General features: G+C 43.5%; 1 protein-coding gene across 2 annotated transcripts in view; it reads left to right on the top strand.

The window, feature by feature from the left end:
* BEND4 (BEN domain containing 4) overlaps positions 1-20,294 on the top strand; it is a 28,936-nt gene that overhangs the window by 6,856 nt on the left and 1,786 nt on the right. The window contains exons 2-4 of one of the 2 annotated variants that reach the window (NM_001193035.2): positions 1,356-1,922; positions 15,221-15,312; positions 18,071-18,311. In NM_001193035.2, coding sequence (NP_001179964.2) covers positions 1,356-1,922; positions 15,221-15,312; positions 18,071-18,311 — 900 coding nt within the window. The remainder of the gene's footprint in view (positions 1-1,355; positions 1,923-15,220; positions 15,313-18,070; positions 18,312-20,294) is intronic. The other variant, XM_005207892.5, reaches the window with a different exon arrangement.

Genomic DNA, 20,294 nt, shown 5'->3' with positions numbered 1-20,294 from the left:
ACCGAGTCGTGTCCGACTCTCTGAGACGCCGTGGACTGTGGCACGCCAGGCTTCCCTGTCCTTCACCAGCTCCCGCAGCTTGCTCAATCTCACGTCCACTGAGTCAGTAATGCCATCCCACCATCTCATCCTCTGTTGTTCCCTTCTTGTGCTGCTTTCAATCTTACCCAACGTCAGGGTCTTTTCTAACGAGTAGGCTCTTTGCATCAGGTGGCCAAAGTATTGGCGCTTCAGCGTCAGTCCTTCAGTGACGTTATATTTCTATAATAAACAATAGATATTGGCATCTAGAATCTACAGTATTTTGTTTGTTGCCACTATTTTACATAGAGGGGAGAGGAAATAAGAGGCACCCTCATTGCCAAATATAAACCCTAAAAAAATATCTCTCTCTGGGTATTTATAAATTGCCCATTCTGGGTGGTGGTCTACAAAGAGAATGTTGATGTAGCATTTACGTTTAGGGTGAATTTTCAAAACCCTTGGACTGACAACATTGAGTCACATCTTCACAATACTGACTGGGGCGGGGCGCGGGGGCCTTTCCATATTTTTTCTTTTTGAGGTGAACTGATTGCTTTCTATCCGTTTTTTGCTTTCCACTGATTGACAGTTAACATGCTTTGGAATACATTTGTGGAAACTGACTGGCCCTGTCTGTGCATGCCAGTTAAGAGATTTGGTGGGAGAAGCCCTGAGAAGGGCCTTGTTGCTTTTCAGATGCTACTGCTATAGATCAGGCTAAGGTATCAGATACAGGAAAGGATTGCCAGCCCAGATGGTGGATGACAAAGTGTTGCTTTGGGGCTCCTCCTCATTTGCCTCAGGCCCACTCCTTGTTTTTTCTTAGGTGTTTGTGAGCACTTCACAGACACCTCTCGTTCTTCTCCAGTTTGCATCTGGGAGCAACGTACTCTCAGTGGGGATTGTATCAGCTGATTAATAGCAAGGGCATGAGGGCACTCCAGAAATAGCAGTAATGATTGCTGTAAGCTCCGCTGTCAATGAGGAGTTGAGTCTGCAGGGCTGGCTTGATTCATTAGAGTGAGGATGTTAATGAAGCCAAAGGTGTGAGTCCAGAGCTGTGCAGGCCAGCCAATGCCATTGAGAGGGGGGTCTCTATTCGGTTCCCCAGTCCCATCCAGCCATTTCCCAGAATCGAGTTGGGGTGGCTCATCAGGAGTGACAGGAAGCTGTGCGTCCAGGTACATGTGGATTCACTATGTCACACTGTTGTGCGGCAGAGAGTAGAAGTCCATGTTTCTGACAGTTTCGAATGTTGAACTCCAAGTCGAGGACCTCTTTGTCCCTTGTCTTGGCTGTGAGTCTCTGATGTGTCTTCTCTTCTGTTTCAGAGAGTCGTATGATCTTGGACGCTTTTGCTCAACAATGCAGCCGAGTCCTTAGCCTCTTAAATTGTGGAGGCAAACTTCTAGACTCCAACCATTCTCAATCCATGATATCTTGTGTGAAGCAGGAAGGCTCAAGTTACACTGAAAGACAGGAACCATGTCCTGTTGGCAAAGGGGTCCACAGTCAGACCTCAGACAGTTTAGACATTGAAATGCAATATATGCAAAGGAAACAACAAACTTCTGCATTTTTGAGAGTTTTCACTGACTCCCTGCAAAATTACCTGCTCTCAGGGAGCTTTCCAACTCCAAACACCTCCTCGGTCAGCGAGTACGGCCACCTGGCGGATGTGGATCCTCTGTCAACATCCCCCGTGCACACGCTAGGTGGCTGGACCTCCCCAGCAACATCTGAATCCCATGGTCACCCATCATCATCTACGCTGCCTGAGGAGGAGGAAGAGGAGGAAGAGGAAGGCTACTGTCCCCGATGCCAAGAGCTGGAGCAGGAGGTGATTTCACTGCAACAAGAAAATGAAGAGCTCAGAAGAAAGTTAGAGAGCATCCCAGGTACCCTGCCCTGTTACTTAAAAGCCACTTGCTGCCCATTTTCCATTGTCCCATTTGTGTGTGTGTGTGCATGTGTATATGTACGTGTGGTTTCTGTTGTTGTCTGTTGGAACCAGTGATGTAGAAAAGTTGGAAAAACAGGCATGCGCAGTTTTAGTCTGCCAGCGCCAAACGAATTTCAGGTTGAGCTACTAATCCTGTCCTGTGTTTAAGTCACAGTCCTCTAGGGTATAGACCTGAAGGCCATAGTCCTATTAAAAGATGTCTCCATTGATACAAACATGATCCCAAGGTGTAGTGCAATGTGATTGAAATAGGCCATGTGCTGTGGGCTTGAGTTTTCTTCAAAAAGTGATCCTGTTCCTTTTAAATAGCTTTTGTATCTGTAAAGATTTTGATATATGTGTTTTATCAGTCTGTGATAGAAATTGAAATGAAATGACACCTACAAAGGCAGCACTCAGAGAACAAATTGTCTCTTCTATTCCATTAATCTCTCACCTTTCTTGTTAAGTTTCAACAGGTGTGGTTTCTTTAGCCTCCAAACTCCCCTTAAAGTTAACAAGCTACTGTGAACTAAAAGGAATAGTTCAAAGATAGGCTAGTTGGTGAAGGCAATGGCATCCCACTCCAGTACTTTTGCCTGGAAAATCCCATGGGTGGAGGAGCCTGGTAGGCTGCAGTCCATGGGGTCGCTAAGAGTCGGACACAACTGAGAGACTTCCCTTTCACTTTTCACTTTCATGCATTGGAGAAGGAAATGGCAGCCCACTCCAGTGTTCTTGCCTGGAGAGTCCCAGGGACGGGAGCCTGGTGGGCTGCCATCTCTGGGGTCACACAGAGTTGGACATGACTGAAGCGACTTAGCAGTAGCAGTAGGCTAGTCCCAAACCAGTTGTGCTCCTGGCTAAACATGAGGCATTCACTGCCTCTCAGAGACACTAGATATGCAGAGTAGTAAAGTCATTTTTATGGCAAGATCTTCTGTGGGTTGCAAAGCCATTTTTTCCTTATTTGGGAAGGTTCTGATTTTGTATATAGCTTTGACTTCATTACTACATGTCTGTGGCTTTGCAGAGAGACTGGCACGATATTGTAAATCAACTAAACTTCAATTTTTTTCAAAGAATATATAGCAATGCTAAATAAATAAAAGACAGTAAAACCTTTTTTTATGGGAACTCTGGCTGTCCAGTGGTTAGGACTCTGCTTTTATTGCCAAGGATTTGGGTTTAATCCCTTGTCCAGGAACTAAGATCCCGGAAGCTGCAAGGAATGGCCAAAGAAACAAGAGACAATAAAACCTTTGTAATCATGCAGCCCATTGATAAAAAATTTTGAGCATGTATCCACCAGTGTACACATCCATTGATTATTTACCTGCATGTACTACTATACTAATATATTATGTTCAAAGTAAAGCATACATAATACATTTAAAATTTTTAAGGCTGATCCATAAACAGAAGTTATGTTTTTTTCCTCATTCGATGTCTTTGCATCACAAAATTTGGCAGCTTATGTAGAAAGAAGGAAATGTTGACTAAAGTTACCCACTTGTTTATTAGAAGTGCCAAACAAAAAGTCTGCTTTGCTCCTGTCCTTTCATTTAAAGCATTTCCTGGATAGTGCTGAGGTTTGGCTCAGAATATCTTGGAGTTAGATTGAGTGCAGTTTGTCCTTCTGGGAGACAAGCAAGAGGTGAAGTAAATCCATTCTTGGTTGTTGCAGTTGAGCTCTGGAGTTAGATGCAAAGTCTTGGCATTGTCCCTGCCAGGCAGACTGATTACAGGAGAGAGACTGGCGGAACCCAGAACAATGCAGTAGAACCAGAGCCCTATTGGTTTCTCCTGGTCAGAGAGATATGGGTGCAGCTAACAGACTGAAATTTTACAGCTTTCACAGTTGTGTGAATTATGATCCATTAACTGTGGGTTTTAATACCAAAAGGGTATGTCACATCTCACTCCCCACTGCTGTTTCATTAGGAGAGAACACGGTGTCCTGGGGTCAGCCAACTGCAGGTTCTTGAATTAGCCATTCAGCACTGTGGGTAGGGGTTTCATGGTGCAAGGATGGGTGACTCGCACGCAGAGTACTGCTGCCCAACTCCTCATCCTGAATCTGTGGCAAGCTGTCTGTCCTTGGTAAACTTACTCAGCCAATGTGGGGTTCACTCCACCTGCTTTTTCCTGAATCTGCACAGGTGCAATGTCTGTGTCAGGAATAAATCATGGCTGGCCTGCCACTAATCATCCTTTTCGACTGCCCAGAAAAACAAAAATGCTGCAATTTCTTGAGTCCTCTTGATGGCCAGACATTGAATGACTCTTGCTGAAAATAGGCTAATGATCCCCACTGTTAGTGTAAACACGTACCACTGCTGCTATAGAGAGTCACCTCCAGGAACTTGAATGATTAGCCATTCTACATAGAGAACCTTGATTGCTTTAATTAGTCCATGTGTTGTTCAGTCACTCAGTTCTGTCTGACTCTTTGTGACCCCATAAACTTCAGTACCCCAGGCTTCCCTGTCCTTCACCATGTTCCGGAGCTTGCTCAAACTCATGTCCGTTGAGTCAGTGATGACATCCAACCATCTCATCATCTCTCGTCCCCTTCTTCTGCCTTCAGTCTTTCAAGCTTCAGAGTCTTTTCTAATGGGTCAACTCTTCCCCATCAGGTGGCATTCAGTTTCAGCATCAGTCCTTCCAATGAATATTCAGGTTTGATTTCTTTTAGGTTTGACTGGTTTAATCTCCTTGCAGTCCAAGGGATTCTTCAAGAGTCTTCTCCAACACCATAGTTCAAAAGCATCAATTCTTCGGCGCTCAGCTTTCTTTATGGTCCAGCTCTCACATCCGTACATGACTACTGGAAAAACCATAGCTTTGACTAGACAGACCTTTGTTGGCAAACTAAAGTCTCTGCTTTTTCATATACTGTCTAGGTTAGTCATAGCTTTTCTTCCGAGGAACAATCGTCTTTTAATTTTGTGGCTGCAGTCACCATCTTGCAGTGATTTTGAAGCCCAAGAAAATAAAGTTCGTCACTGTTTTCTATTGTTTCCCCATCTATTTGCTGTGAAGTGATGGGACTGTATGCGATGATCTTTGTTTTTTGAATGTTGAATTTTAAGCCAGCCTTTCCACTCTCCTCTTTGACTTTCATCAAAAGGCTCTTTAGTTTCTCTTTGCTTTCTGCCATTAGGGTGGTGTCTTCTGTATATCTGAGATTGTTGCTATTACTCCAGCAATCGTGATTCCAGCTTGTGCTTCATCCAGCCCAGTATTTTGCATGATGTACTCTGCATATAAGTTAAATAAGCAGGGTAACGATATACAGCCTTGATGTACTCCTTTCCCCATTTTGAACCAGTCCGTTGTTACAGGTCTGGTTCTAACTGTTGCTTCTTGAGCTCCATACAGGTTACTCAGGAGGCAGGTCAGGTGGTCTGGTATTCCCATCTCTTTCAGAATTTTCCACAGTTTGTTGTGATCCACATAGTCAAAGGCTTTAGCGTAGTCAGTGAAGCAGAAATAGATGTTTTTCTGGAATTCTCTGCAATTTGATCTCTGGTTCCTCTGCCTTTTCAAAATCTATCTTGAACATCTGGAAGTTCTCAGTTCACGTCATGGTGAAGTCAGGCTTGGAGAATTTCGAACATTACTTTGCTGGCATGTGAGATGAGCACAGTTGTATGGTAGTTTGAACATTCTTTGGCATTGCCTTTGGGTTTTGAATGAAAACTGACCTTTTCCAGTCCTGTGGTCACTGCTGAGTTTTCCATATTTGCTGGCATATTGAGTGCAGCACTTTTAACAGCATCATGTTTTCGACTTGAAATAACTCAGCAGGAATTCCATCACCTACACTAACTTTGTTCGTAATGATGCGACGTAAGGCCCACTTGACTTCACACTCCAGGATGTCTGGCTCTAGGTGAGTGATCATACCATCGTGGTTATCTGGGTTTTAAGATATTTTCTGCATAGTTCTATGTATTCTTGCCACCTCTTCTTAATATCTTCTGCTTCTGTTAGGTCCATACCATTTCTGTCCTTCTTGTGCCCATCTTTGCATGAAATGTTCCCTTAGTATCTCTGATTTTCTTGAAGAGATCTCTAGTCTTTCCTATTCTATTGTTTTCCTCTCTATTTCTTTGCATTGTTCACTTAGGAAGGCTTCCTTATCTCTCCATGCCGTTCTTTGGAACTCTGCATTCAGTTGGGTATATGTTGACCTTTCTCCTTTGCCTTTCACTTCTCTTCTTTTCTCAGCTATTTGTAAGGCCTCCTAAGACAGCCATTTTGCCTTTTTGCATTCCTTTTTCTTGGGGATGGTTTTGATCACCACTTCCTGTATAATGTCACAAACCTCCATCCATAGTTCTTCAGGCACTCTGTCTATCAGATCTAGTCCCTTGAATCTATTTGTCACTTCCACTGAATAATCATAAGGGATTTGATTTAGGTCATACTGAAGGAAATCAGTCCTGAATATTCATTGGAAAGACTGGTGGTGAAGCTGAAACTCCAGTACTTTGGCCACCTGATGCAAAGAACTGACTGAGTGGAAAAGACCCTGATGCTGGGAAAGATTGAAGGTGGGAGGAGAAGGGGGATGACAGAGGATGAGATGGTTGGATGGCATCATCCATCGAATGGAATCATCGAATCAATGGACATGAGTTTAAGTAAACTCTGTGAGTTGGCAATGGACAGGGAGGCCTGGCATGCTGCAGTCCATGGGGTCACAAAGAGTCAGACACTTGTGAGTGATTGAACTGAACTGAACTGATACCTTAATGGCCTAGTGGTTTTCCCTGCTTTCTTCCATTTAAGTCTGAATTTTTGCAATAAGGAGTTCATGATCTGAGCCACAATCAGCTCCCTGTCTTGTTTTTGCTGACTGTATGGAGCGTCTCCATCTGTGGCTGCAAAAAATACAATCAGTCTGATTTCAGTATTGACCATCTGGTGATGCCCATGTGTAGAGTCATCTCTTGTATTGTTGGAAGAGGGTGTTTGCTGTGACCAGTGTGTTCTCTTGACAAAACTCTTATTAGCCTTTGCCCTGCTTCATTTTGTTCTCCAAGGCCAAATTTGCCTGTTATTCCAGGTATCTCTTGACTTCCTACTTTTGCATTCCAGTCCCCTATGATGAAAAGGACATCTTTTTTTGGTGTTAGTTCTAGAACGTTTTGTAAGTCATCATAGAAACGTTAACTTCAGCTTTTTTGGCATCAGTGGTTGGGGCACAGACTTGGATTACTGTGATATTGAATGGCTTGCCTTAAAAATGAACAGAGATCATTTTGTCGTTTATGAGATTGCACCCAAGTGCTACAGCATTTTAGACTCTTGTTGACTATGAGGGCTACTCCATTTCTTCTAAGGGATTCTTGCCCACAGTAGTAGGTATAATGGTCATTAAATTAAATTTGCCCCTTTAGGTCCATTTTAGTTCACTGATTTGTTAAATGTCGATGAGTTTAGTTGCTTTTAGCCCAGACTGAAACTCAACTATATAGGGAAAAGTCACTTTGTCCATTACGTATAGTGAAAAACAGTGTGAAATGCAGGAAAGACCAGCTATTTTTGATTACTTGACTCATGGATTCATTGCCTAGGGGCATGAGTGTTGGGCGTCAGGTTGAAAGTGCCACTTAAGATGAAAACTTGAATCAAAAGGACATCATTGAGCTCTTGCCCTCACCCCCCAAGCTCCATCTTTGGCTAAACACAAACCAGACTGTAGGTGATCACCCAAGAAACCAGTCTGGCTAGCTGTTCTGAGCTAGTATCCCTTTGGTGTTGGGGGTCAGGGGAATCTGTTATTTTTTACCCATATGAAGAAAAGTGTGGCAGATAATGTCTGGTTTTGCACATAACAAGAGTATTTTGCAAGCAGTAACTTTCCTGTGAGACTTGGGGTCAGTTTTCCCTAAGCGGTGTCCATGCTTCCCAGCAATCACAGTGGGCCTTTGTTATCCTAGAGGCCAGTATATTTCCGTGGAAGGACCTGGGGCTTTCTTTTCTTAGGATCTGCCCTTGTGTCATAGGATCACTCTTCCTGCAGCCAAGCAGGTGGATGAGTACAAAGAGGAGAGGAGCATGCAGAGTGAGCAGAGGGAGTCAGGTGCAGGACATGATGGGGGCACCTGTCGTGGGTTGCAGTAGGGGCGGAGTTCCTCGGGCACGTCCCTCTCTCCAGAGTCATGCTGTTGAGCAGCTCTGAGATTCCAGTTTCTTCTTGTTTTTCCCCAAAATAAGGCATTCATACCTGGGAGTAGTTCTTGAACTAAGAATTCAAAAGAAATGAGTCTATTTAGTCTACAGGGGGAAAGTACTTTTAGCTATAAGAGGGGGACAGGAAGGCGACAGCCCTCACCTCAAGGAAAGAGACTGGGAAGAGGTGTTCTTTCCAGCACCACCTGAGACAGCCTTTGTTTATTGTATTATTTGTGAAACATCCAACAAAGTTGTATTGAGTATCAGCTACATGCAAGCGAGGGGCTTCTAGAAAGTACTCTGTAACTTACTTTCCAGAGTTATTTGCAGGTGTAGGTAACTTAACATTTTATCCCAGGAGGTAGCATTAGCACATTTTCTTTTGTATTAGAAGTTACACTTGACATTACACTAGATAACTACATCACACTAGAAATTACAGAGTCTTTGGAAGTTTTTTTTTTTTTTTTTTTAAGAAATAGGTTAAAAGAAAGAAGTCACAAAAGGAAGATACTGGGGTCAGGGATACAAAGAGCTGAGAAGTTATTAAAAGAAGAAAAATGATGGGCAGACATCTCAGTGGAGAAGGTATTAAGTTACAGTAGTCACTTTTATTTAGAAAGCTTGCAGTCAGCACTGGTTAAAGGGAACTCATAAAGGAGATGGGTATAAAATACCATATTTCATCTAATTTCAACCTTCATTGAATGTAAGACACACCAATAGTTTATGTTCCATTAAGAAGAAAAAACACTTCAAATCTTAATTGCCCTTTATAATTGTCTTTGAACACCAAGTTTAGAGATTTTAAAATATGATAAAATGTTGGTATTAAAAACATAATATATGGTAATTAAAAAACCACTTCCAACAGTACTCTATACAAAATAGATAACCAACAAGGATCTGCTATGTAGACCCAGGAACTGTGCTCAATATTATGTAATTACCTATATGGGAAAATAATCTGGGAAAAAAATACATACATATATATATATATTCATACATACACACACACACATTTATATGTAACTGAGGGCTTTCCAGGTGGTGCTAGTGGTAAAGAACCTGCCTGCCAATGTAGGACATAAAATTGCAGGTTTGATCCTGGGTCAGGAAGATCTGCTAGAGGACGGTGTGGCAACCCACTCCAGTATTGTCTGGAGAATCCCATGGACAGAGGAGCCTGGCAGGCTACAGTCCATGGGGTCTCAAGAGTCGGACACGACTGAGTGACTTTCACTTTCATGCATATATAACTGAATAACTGTGCTGTACACCTGAAACTAACATGATATTGTTAATCAACTACAATAAAATTTTAGAAATAATGGTAACTTCCAAAGTAAAATAACTATGACATTAAAAATACCTTCAAATTTTCTAAGTGCAGATATAGGGAAGGTAGACTTAACTGTTGATATTATTAAAGAACATTCTCCTTTTTTAAATGTACATTTTTTATCATCTCAATTTATCTTTATAAGTCCAAAAATTAATGTTCACATTTTACAGAGCTAGTTTATTACCCTCTTCCACCCTCAAAATATAGTCGATTCTTGTTATTCACTGTATTCTGTGCAGCCTCAGGTCGCAATGTTTTTGTCAACCAATCAATTCATAACCTCATTTTAAGTATATTTTTGTTTAAAGGGGCCTTGTTTAATATATAGTGCTGGTCAGTTGACACTGAAGTCACAGTCCTGTGCCTCACATCTGAACAAAGCTTATCTAATACACGTCTCCCCTGGAAGCGCGTCCCAGCCTCGTGCTCAGGACACTAGACAGCACTTCAGCCCTGCGTTGGGACCCACTTTAGCAGAATCACCAACAGGAAAAGCACGAAAATGAAAAGCATGGCACTAACTAGACCATGAAAAGAACCCTCACTGTCATATGAGGGCTGAAAGAAGCGGGCAGAACGTATCCGTGCTCAGCCTCAGCTGAGAGTGTGTGATCCCAGCAGCTCGGGTTTCTTGGTGACCTGCCAAAGCCCACCAGTGCTAATTTGACCATTACAGATTCGTGTCAGTGGGTCGTGTGCGCTAAGTCACGTCATTCGTGTCCGACTCTGCGGCCTATGGACTGTAGCCCACCAGGCTCCTCTGTCCATGGGATTCTCCAGGCGAGAATACTAGAGTGGGTTGCCAGGCCTTCCTCCAGGGCATCTTCCCGACCCAGAGATCGAACCTGAGTCTCTCGTGTCTCCTGCATTGGCAGGTAGGTTCTTTACCACTAGCACCACCTGGGAAGTCCATTAGCGAGTAGGCAAATGTACAGAGTCTGCAAATAATGAGGATCAATTGTACTAACTCACAAGGCTACACGCTGGAGAACTAGCCTTGAATTACGCAGTCTGATCTTAAGGATATTCTAAGAAGGTTTTAAAAAGATGAATCTGTCAGTTTCTGGATAACTGGTTTTGCAAGAACAAAAAGCCCCTGGAGGAGCTGCAGTGTCTCTGCGCCAGTGCCTACCGTGCTTGCACTGCCCTCCAGCTCACGCGCACCAGAAGTGCCTGTGGGAGAAGGCTCAGGTCGACTTCCAGTCCTGACAAACACAGTGATCACATTTAATGCGGGCGTTCTAGGGAGGACGAAGAGACACAAATATGTTCTGAGTAAAAAAAAATTAGATAAGTGACAGGAACAGAGGAGTAAACAATTGAGTTCTTTGACTTAGGATTTGGTAAAAGTCACACCGCTCTTGCTGTAAGCTGTGAGAGAGACTGTGGGACACAAAAGAGCATGAGCCGAAGAAAATGGTTTTAGAGTCAAACCTGGGCTTGGATTCCTGCTCCTGCTACTTGCTAGCAGTGGTTTGGGCAAATTGCTTAACCGTTCTGAGCCTCAGTTTCTGTTTTCTGTAACATGAGGTTAGTAATACCGGAATGCTGAAGCATTAAGTTCATCAAGTAACAACGAAGTGCCTGCAGGATCGTCTAGGAAACACTCCGTACAGAGCAACCTTAAGAGACCGAGAGGGACACTGTCCTGTGCCTGAGAATACAGAAATCTTAAGTGGTTTTCTTAGATTGGTGGTGGTTGTAAAGAGGTGGTAAAGAGGTCAGCGTTCAGTTAGTTACCCGGGTGGGGAACTTCAGCTCTATTCATAAGCATCTCTGTTCCTATTTCATGTCAGTCTTCTGTCCTTTGGATTCCACCTTGTATGTGTCCATCGGTATGGAGTCCTCCTCTTTCTCCCCACGGCTTTCATCCACGCCTGACTCAGAACGTGGCCTCTTGCAGTATCTGTTCAATCCCAGGCTCTCCCAGTTGAAACAGCCCACATCACCCTCTGCTGAATGCCTCTTTGCTTCACGTGGTCCACGGAGTAAATTCCAGCACCTGTAGTGTGGCACGGCATGATGTCCTTCACTACCCGCGTCTTCCTGTTCATTTTTGGAGGCTCACCCCTGAGTTCCCACCATGCCCCGAGTGCTCCAACCCCTCTGGACAATTTATGATTCCTAAACCTCCATGCACTTGCTTCTGCGTGCTCAATCACTCAGTCATGTCTGACTCTGCAATGCCATGGACTGTAGCCTGCCGGGCTCCTCTGTGCATGGAATTTTCCAGGCAAGAATACTGAGGTGGGTTGCCATCTCCTACTCCAGGGAATCTTCCTGAACCAGGGATTGAACCCACATCTCCTGCACTGGCAGGCAGATTCTTTACCCCTTGCTTCTGGTCTTCCCTTAATTTCTGCTGTCCCTCCAGTCGAAGGACATACCCTCCCTTTTCCCCACTCGAGGAGCTCCTACTCATCCTTCAGTACCCTAGTTGGGTGGCACTTCCCTAACAGACCCGTCCCCCAGTTCCCAGGCAGAATTGACCACTTTCTATAGCACATCATGCTTGCTTCTCTTGAAGTCAGTAGCAGGGCAAGTTTTTACTCTTTGTCTCTCCTGGTGTCTTGGTACAAGGAGAGGCAGGCCATGTAAGGTTCTTGAGGGCAGAGACTTAAGTCAGAGTCATCCTGGATTTCCAGCCCAGTTTCAGGTATGTTCTGTTATAACATCTATACATATCAGTTAAATTAATCAGAGACAGAACATTTTCATTATCAAGAGAACAGCCATGTGTCTGTAGGCTGAGTAATATTTAAAGTTCACTGTTTATTTCTAGATGTTTACAATTCAGGAACTTATACTCTCCAGAGACAGTGTGACTAGGACAGACACTAGTACAGCACACAGATGGCATGCTTGTCGGGATGGTAAATAATTTCATTCTCCCTATAAAACAGTATGTGCTGGATTTCGAGTAAATGTTTTGAGTCTTTAAAAACAATGATATGGCAGAGTAGATTAAATAATGCAGAATGAACAAGAAGAGAAGCTGATCAAGACGTTAATGCAATGATCTGTCAGGAAAATTAGGTACTTGACACCCAAGCATCCTTAACAAGGGCAAAGAGAGCAGTTTTCTGTGAAGAACCTTACTTAACAAGCCTTTCAGACAATCAGCAGCCAGAGTCGATTCCAGTAGCTAGACCTGAGCTGAGTCTTGTCCTCAGTGCTCCTGGCTTCAGCCCTGCGCCCAGATATCAGCCCGCAGGACCCACTTGCCTTCAGCAGAGCCCCATGGCCGGTAAATGCAGGTGAAATTCCATTTTCTTCCAGAATGTTTGGGTCAACTGGCCTTGCTCAGAGGTTATCACTGCTCCTGAATATTGGGGATGTAGAAATGGGAGAGTCTGCCTCCAAGCTTACACAGGCAACACTGAAGGTCATAGATGGCAAAGGAAGAGGAGATAACAGTTATGTAGACATTCTTTAAACAACTTTGAAGTTATTATGGTCCATGCCCACTGTAGAAATTTTTTTTTAATTGGTCTTTACAAGGATGGTAAAGGATAAAGTTTTTAATTATTTTAAATTAATTTTTAAAATTGATTTTAATTTTAAAATCATTTTTAATTATTGACACTTTGGTTTATTTCTTTCCAATCTCTTCTCTTTGCACATAATTATTTTTTAACACGGTTGAGGTCACACTGAATATTCAGTTTTATAAGCATTTTGTTGTTAAAACATTTTTTCTGTAAACATATGTAAAATATGGATAAAGTCGCAAAAGGAGTTTCATTCAAATCCTAATTAGTGGGTGAGTATTTACAACTTTTACTAAAACTTCCAAACTAAATCCAGAATAATACCTCACGCAGGTTGCTTGGCAATGCACTGACATATATACAGTTGCATTGCTGCTACTGAAACCCCTATATTTGGCAATGTACAGAAGAGACAGACACAGAAGTTAAATGGCATCCCAAAGGCCACACAGTTAGTGAAAAGCCAGAACTCAATAGCAAACCTGTTTCCTGTCTCCATTAGCTTCTCAAGTCTTCTACGCTTTTCCTGTAATCGATTCCCGTTGCCAGAAGATCCACTCTGACTCACTGTGGCGTCAGCAAGTGGGTTGGATTGTCTGTTTATGGAACAAGTGGTTGGACTTTTGCTTATGGACTCTAGTAATATGGGAAGTACCGTTTGTCATTCAGTTAGCTTGCCCAGACTCTTCCATGAACTTTGCACACCTGGGCAGAAATGGTATGGTTTAGAAAGTGGAGTTTCTAGCTCTCAGTGACTCAAACTCCCTACTCAGCCATATCCAGGGTAAAAGTGTCCATCAGAACACAGAACTGTTATCCAGTAAGTGCACCCCTGAAAAGGAATTTGGGCGAGATTTGGCAGAATTGTAAATCACAGGATTTAGTTACATCAGGATGGACTTTAAAGTGAGTTAGGCTTTTAATAGAGTGGTAAAATTAGAGATACTTGACAGGTTTTATTGAACTTTGGCTTAGTAAAAGTCCTGCTTCAAACTGAAACACATATGCCTTCTTTTTGTTGACTTTTGTGGTTGTCCCCAAAATGCTTCTTTAATTTGAAGAACATATTCAGATGACTATGCAAGAGTGACCTGTGACACTGATGTGTAAGACAAATCTGTAAGGATGTTATTTAAGAAAATATTTCTTGGCAAGAAGAAAAATTTCCTAACCTACTTCTACTCATTCACATTCTCCCAAAGGATGTTGATACAGTGATTTCTTATGTTGCAGTGTAATGTCACCTAAAAAAACCCAGAGCTGTTAGCAGGGGATAAAGATGATAACTTCAGTTTGCTCTCTTAAAAAAAAAATGTGAGAAAAAAAGTGAAGAAAGCTCAGTGATAATACTTTAAAATTAAGGTTTAGGTTAAATATTTACTATTTTCTCTAACGTGATGAAAACATTCTAAGAAAACACATAGCCAGGACAGATAATGCCAGTGATCCATGTCAGTTAGGTTATTAACTAATCTACTGAGACCTTTAAAAGCAATTAGTTAATACTCCAGAAAGGGCTCTAATATAAATCTTAAGATGTAAGAATTATTTCTGCAGTGGTACAAAAATATGTCAGGCTCCATATTGGGCTCGTGTGTTCAGTTTTATTGTAATTATTTGATAACTCTATAAGACTATGCCTCAAAAAATATAATACAACAGTTAATGATATACATACTGACTGAATCTGAATTGGACCAGATCAGGTGAGTGTCTGGAGAGAGGATGCGCTACATGGTCAGGCATGTCCATGTCAGGAAGCAGGTCTAAAGTGCATGACTTACTGCTTTTCTGAAGAACTAGGGATGAATGGCACTAATAATGAGCATTGTATCATCGATTTTAAATGAGTGAAACATCACAGTCTTCAGTACCTTAATTTTCAAAAACACCATTGGGTGCTCATGTTACAACTTGAATCAGAGAAGACATGTCTGTTCTGTGACTTGTTCAGTGTGCCATCATTATTATTGACCCAAATTCATCTTAGAGTCAGTTTGACTTAAATTGTGCTGAACCCGAAATTTCTCCCCAAACTGTAGCATCTGTTCCATGTTTACAAACTGAAATAACTGCGGATGTCAAATGAAAGAAGATTCTGTTTCCTTTAGAAAATCTTTTTTTTTTTAGATGTTTACATCAAAAATCTTTTTAAACCTTAAAAGAAAGCTTTCTATTTTCCCAGCACAGTTCAGCTCATGTGCAATTGTTGCAATTTCTTCCACCCAGTGCCCTGCCAGACTGTCTTAGATTACCTGAAGATGGTGCTCCAGCACCACAACCAGCTCATGATCCCACAGCCAGCTGACCAGCCGACCGAGGTAGGTCTCCAGTGGCAAGGTAAACGGTACACCATGTGGAAGGGCCCTAAGATGAAGCATCTCGGTTTTTAACCACCTATACACCAGAACAGATTGGCTAACAGAAGACCTGGGAGACTCTGAGGTTTATGAGTGAGGATATATCCTGCAGAGAAAGGCCATGCATCATGAAGTACATTCACCTCTGTACTCTGAGGGCGGGAAACAGAAGTTAAATATTGTGGGCAATAGTCTTTTGGCTCAGAGGGACCTGAAATGGGAGAACCCACCTGTCATTCCCTCAGGCAGAGACAGTGTTTGTTCCAAGTCTTCCCACTCTGAAAATCAGCCCCTCTTTGATGCTCCCTCCCTCCCTCAACGATTATCTTTTCTTTCTCCTTCCGTCACCCAAAGCACCCTGCGGCACTTTCATCCTAACACCACAACGCATCCTGCTCCTTGAAGGGTAGGTTCAGGCCCCAGCCCTGTTGCCTGTCATTGAAGGCACTTGCTGAATGGTAACCTCAGTGATCAAACCCTTGAAAGACTGATCTGTCTTCATTTCTCCAGTCTCATTTCCGTTTGCTCTGCCCCCACCCTGCCCTGTCTGTAGTCTGGCTCCACCTCCACTCCTTGTCAGAATGCTCTGAGAGAGCTGCCCCCTCCCCACCCCAGGCTACTCTCCCAGTTGTCCCGTCCAGGGCCCATTTCCCAGCCCTCATCATCCCCAGAGTCTCGCCTCTCCTCCCTGCTGCACCTGCTCTCTTTCTCTAGGCCTTTGTGTCAGAACTCCCTTCTGGTTCCCCTTTCCTTTCTCTTTTTTCCCCTTTCTTTCTCTCTTTATTTTATTTTTGACTGTGCTGGGTCTTCGTTGCTGTGCATGGGCTTTCTCCAGTTGAGGCAGGTGGGGACTACTCTTCATTTTGGTGTGTGGGCTTCTCATTGTGGTGGCTTCTCTTGTTGCATCTCCCAGGCTCTAGAGTGTAGCTCAGTAGTTGTGGCTCATGGGTTTGGTTGCTCTGCAGTGTGTTGAATCTTCCCGGACCAGGGGTCGAACCTGTGTCCCCTGGACTGGGAGCACAGAGTCTTAACCCCTGGACCACCAGGGGAGTCCCTGCAGTAGTCATTCAACAGATGTTCATTGCACCTGCTGTGTGACAGACACTGTTCCTCATTAGTATCTGCCTCCCTGTCCCCCAGCCATAACCCTCTGTTGCTTATCTTTGTGGAGGACGTCTTGTTTCACCTGGGAATCGGCAACACCTCAGTCCCCTGTAGCCTGGCTCACGGGATTGGTTGCCTAACCCCCTTGGTCTTACGTCTTTCAGCCTCGCTTTCCTGTCTGCACTGCCACACATGCCAGTCAACCCTCTGTCTCGCCCCTCCTGCCATGAAACAGCAGTCTGGACTAAGAGGCCCTTAGGAACCTCCGGGCTCCTGCCCGTCTTTTGATCATATGTAGGACACAGCCAAGGGCTGGTTTATGCTTCCAAATACTCATAGTTTAAACCTATGATAGCTTAGTTCTTCCTCTCAGTTGAAGTAACTTGCTCAAGAAACACCAAATAAGATGCAGAACTAAGATTCAGTTCAAACCCAAACTGACTAAATTCAAACCTCAAACGCTGTCCCTCAGTTGCTTTCTATAAAAAGGACACTCAGTCGCACGCCTGCTACTTCGCGGGAGTATGACACTGCAGTGCTGAGTTTCTGTGGGTATAGTCCAGTGACAGTTTCATAGCTGTGTCTGCTGTCTCTTCCTTTCCTGTTGGCTCCTGTACCATTTGCCCTCCTCAGACCTTGTGAACAGAGCACTTTTTAAAATAAAAACCTGTGAGACCCAAACAGTGCCAATTTATAACCTATAGTAAATTTGCAAAGTTGTAAAACTGAATGAGTTTCCCTTCTTTATTTTGTACACCTTAATTACTGGGGAGAAGTACATTAAAACTGAGATCATGGGTTAATTAATTTGTCCTGGACTGTAGAATTTTATGGACAACCAGAACTAAAATAATGGTTGTGTAGGTGCAACTGACTAAACATGGCTTATAAATGTTACAGAAATTCCTATAATTAGTCCCATTGGAGCTATTTAGCCTGGGAATTTTATAGCAGACATAAATTATAAAGGTGAAAAGTAAGAAAAATTTTGAGTTGATAAAATAGTGGCATTTGCAGAAGCTATAATTTGAGGAAACTTGTTTTGCATTATTATTAGTGATTTTTTTTCTGTTTCCACAATTCCACTTTTTTTTAAATTCACTTTTTAATGCTGTTTCACTGAAATGCAACAGCTATCAGATATTAGGTACATTAAACACACAAAAAAAAGACCTTATGGAAATAACCCACCAGCGTCATTTCTAAAAGTACTTAACCACCAGCCAAAAGATGAGGAGACCTGTTTGATCACACTCTTCAAAGTCATTTTTGCATATTTTAATAGATTGAAAAGGAAAGTTACAGGTTATATTTAAATAGTGTTTCCTGTCATTGGATCTTGACACGTTTTAACCTACCTGTTAAAATGCAAGTTATAAATAGCTCCTCTTTCAAAGGTGTTCATTAAACCTCATTGGCTCTTGTTATAGAAAATGCAAATGTAATTTGAAAAGTGCCCGTTTTGAGAGTGAGCAATTACTTGTGCTCTTCAGTACCCGGTTCATTGTCAGCATAGCCACTTGGTTAAAAAGCATGTTTGCCTTTGAAATGGAGATCGCCTGGGCTGCCGGCTGGCCAGCTAAGTAGGTAATGAGAAAATGTTTCGCTTTTCCAGGGAAGCAAGCAGCTGTTGAACAACTATCCTGTCTACATAACGAGCAAACAGTGGGATGAGGCTGTAAATTCTTCAAAGAAAGATGGGAGGCGGCTCCTTCGATACCTCATCAGATTTGTTTTCACTACCGATGAGCTTAAGTACTCATGCGGCCTTGGAAAAAGGAAAAGGTCAGTGCAGTCAGGAGAGACAGGTCCTGAGAGACGCCCTCTGGATCCAGTTAAAGTAACATGCCTCCGAGGTACTGCATCCTTCCGCTCAGTGTCCATCTGTGATCTCATTTCACCGCATTGGCTGTGGCTCCCCGTGCAAGTGTTCAGCCTTGACTGTATTTTGGTTTTTTTCCGCTGAGACTTTGTAGGCTTCATGTAGCCCATCTCTTTGGTATCGAGAAGTTCTTTAAAAATTCTTTGTTTGCTTTAGCGCTTAGTGGCACATAAGCACTGCATAGCACCTCATGTTTCACGCTTTAAATTCAGATTTTCTTTGCTGCCTGGGAAGGCCACCTCCAGGAAAGCTGGAACACTGGGTAAAGCACACAGGAAAAGAAGACAAGGGATTTTAAAATTTACCCCGTTTTCATTTGAAGCCTATGGCACCCTCCCCCAGTCTAGCTACCCTTGTCGAGAATACTTGCCCCTGCTCCTTAAATTTATTTAGTTAATTTTCCATAGGCCTAAAGTATTTCTCGCCCAGTCAGATTCTGTTCTAGTTTTTTTTAAGTTTCCGTATTTAAAAAATACTGCTCAGATAACACCATGTCATCAGTATTAAGAGCTGATTACCCTAGCTGATGCACACTACGGATAGGCCAGGCAGAGGGTGAGGAGGAAGAGGCCAGATGTAGATGGTTGACCGGGTGGGTGCAGATCAACACAGACAAGTGCAAACGTTACAACGCCAGCGTAGGCTCTGTTCACACCTGAAAAGTCCGTATCAGAGTGTTGACTTGTATACAGTTCAAGAGTGATTTTATTGCTTGGAAGACTTAATAATGATTTACTCCTGATAGGAATCAAAATATTTCCTGGTGAAGAAGTCACAGTGGAAAAACCTGATCACTGATAAGGCCTTCCTCATCAGAAGGACACTCACTCCCGCACCCCTGTCCTGACGCCCACAGTGACTAGGGTGCCTGTGCAGCATTCGTTAGCAACAGAGATCCCCAGAGCCACCCTGAACTTCTGACTGAGCGGGTCTGGGGGGGAGGACAGGAGAGGCGCGCATTATTGCACCTCGCAACCTCCCCAGGTGATTGATCCAGGTGGCCCAGACTTGACAGGCCACCTAGAATGAAGATGCCAGCATTATGGACAACTTGGCGCAGGTGCGCTGGAGCGCCCCCTGTTGGCCAGTCTAAAAATTCCATTTAGAGTGTCTGGGTGATGGACATTTCCAGTGTCTGTCTTAGCAAACTAGCCACACGTTCCTTTATTCCCCAATATCGTCAGAGCAGACAGAGGTACCAGAGGGGTGGTAAGCTTAGCAGGGGGAGGGGGTCTGCTGAGAGCGTGCTCAGTATGTATTCAGGAATTTGCCGTGCGGCTTGTGAAGAATCAGGATAAGGGGGCTCACTGTCCCTTTCCATAAATCCTTGTTAAACATTTTACATTTTAATGAGCAAGTCTTTGAAACTGAGGGATTAACTTACATCCCAAAGCACTAGTGTTGCTGCCCTGGGAATGCTGCCAGGCCCGCTGGGACACCGATGCAGCCCAGGCTGCCCAATCAGAACATGTACTCTCCAACACAGGAGAGCTGCGCAGGACGCACAGGCCTCCCCTGCCCATGGGTGGAGAAGGCATAGGCAGGAACTGCTGATGTGTCAGGGCAGCTGGTTAGAGCCCTTGTGTGTGTCCCAAAGGCTGAAATCTTGGGGCCTTCTTTGACCTAAATGGGATTCCCTTCCTGAAGGCTGAGGTGTGATGACTCCCAGGGTGATGTCCTTGTGGTCAGCAAGTGTAGGAGGGCCAAGGAAGTGGCAGATGTTTGGACACTTGAGGGATGGAGAGCAGGGTGCTTCAGGGAGTGAAATCAAATTCTAGGCGGGCCTGTTCCCTGGGGTGGTTTGACTCCAGCAGGAAGAGAGGGGTCAGGGATGTGACAATGCTTCCAGTCTGTGTAACAGAATGACCTCTCCTTTGAGCTTGTAATCATCTGGCACAGTGTTGCAGTAAGTCCTGTCACAGCAGTGGGTGCTAAGGAGGGGGCAGTGTAGGTATCA

This window comes from Bos taurus, chromosome 6, assembly GCF_002263795.3.
Source record: "Bos taurus isolate L1 Dominette 01449 registration number 42190680 breed Hereford chromosome 6, ARS-UCD2.0, whole genome shotgun sequence".
NCBI lineage: Eukaryota > Metazoa > Chordata > Mammalia > Artiodactyla > Bovidae > Bos > Bos taurus.
The sequence above is the reverse complement of the archived record's forward strand: the minus strand, read 5'-3'. Positions and strand labels throughout refer to the sequence as shown.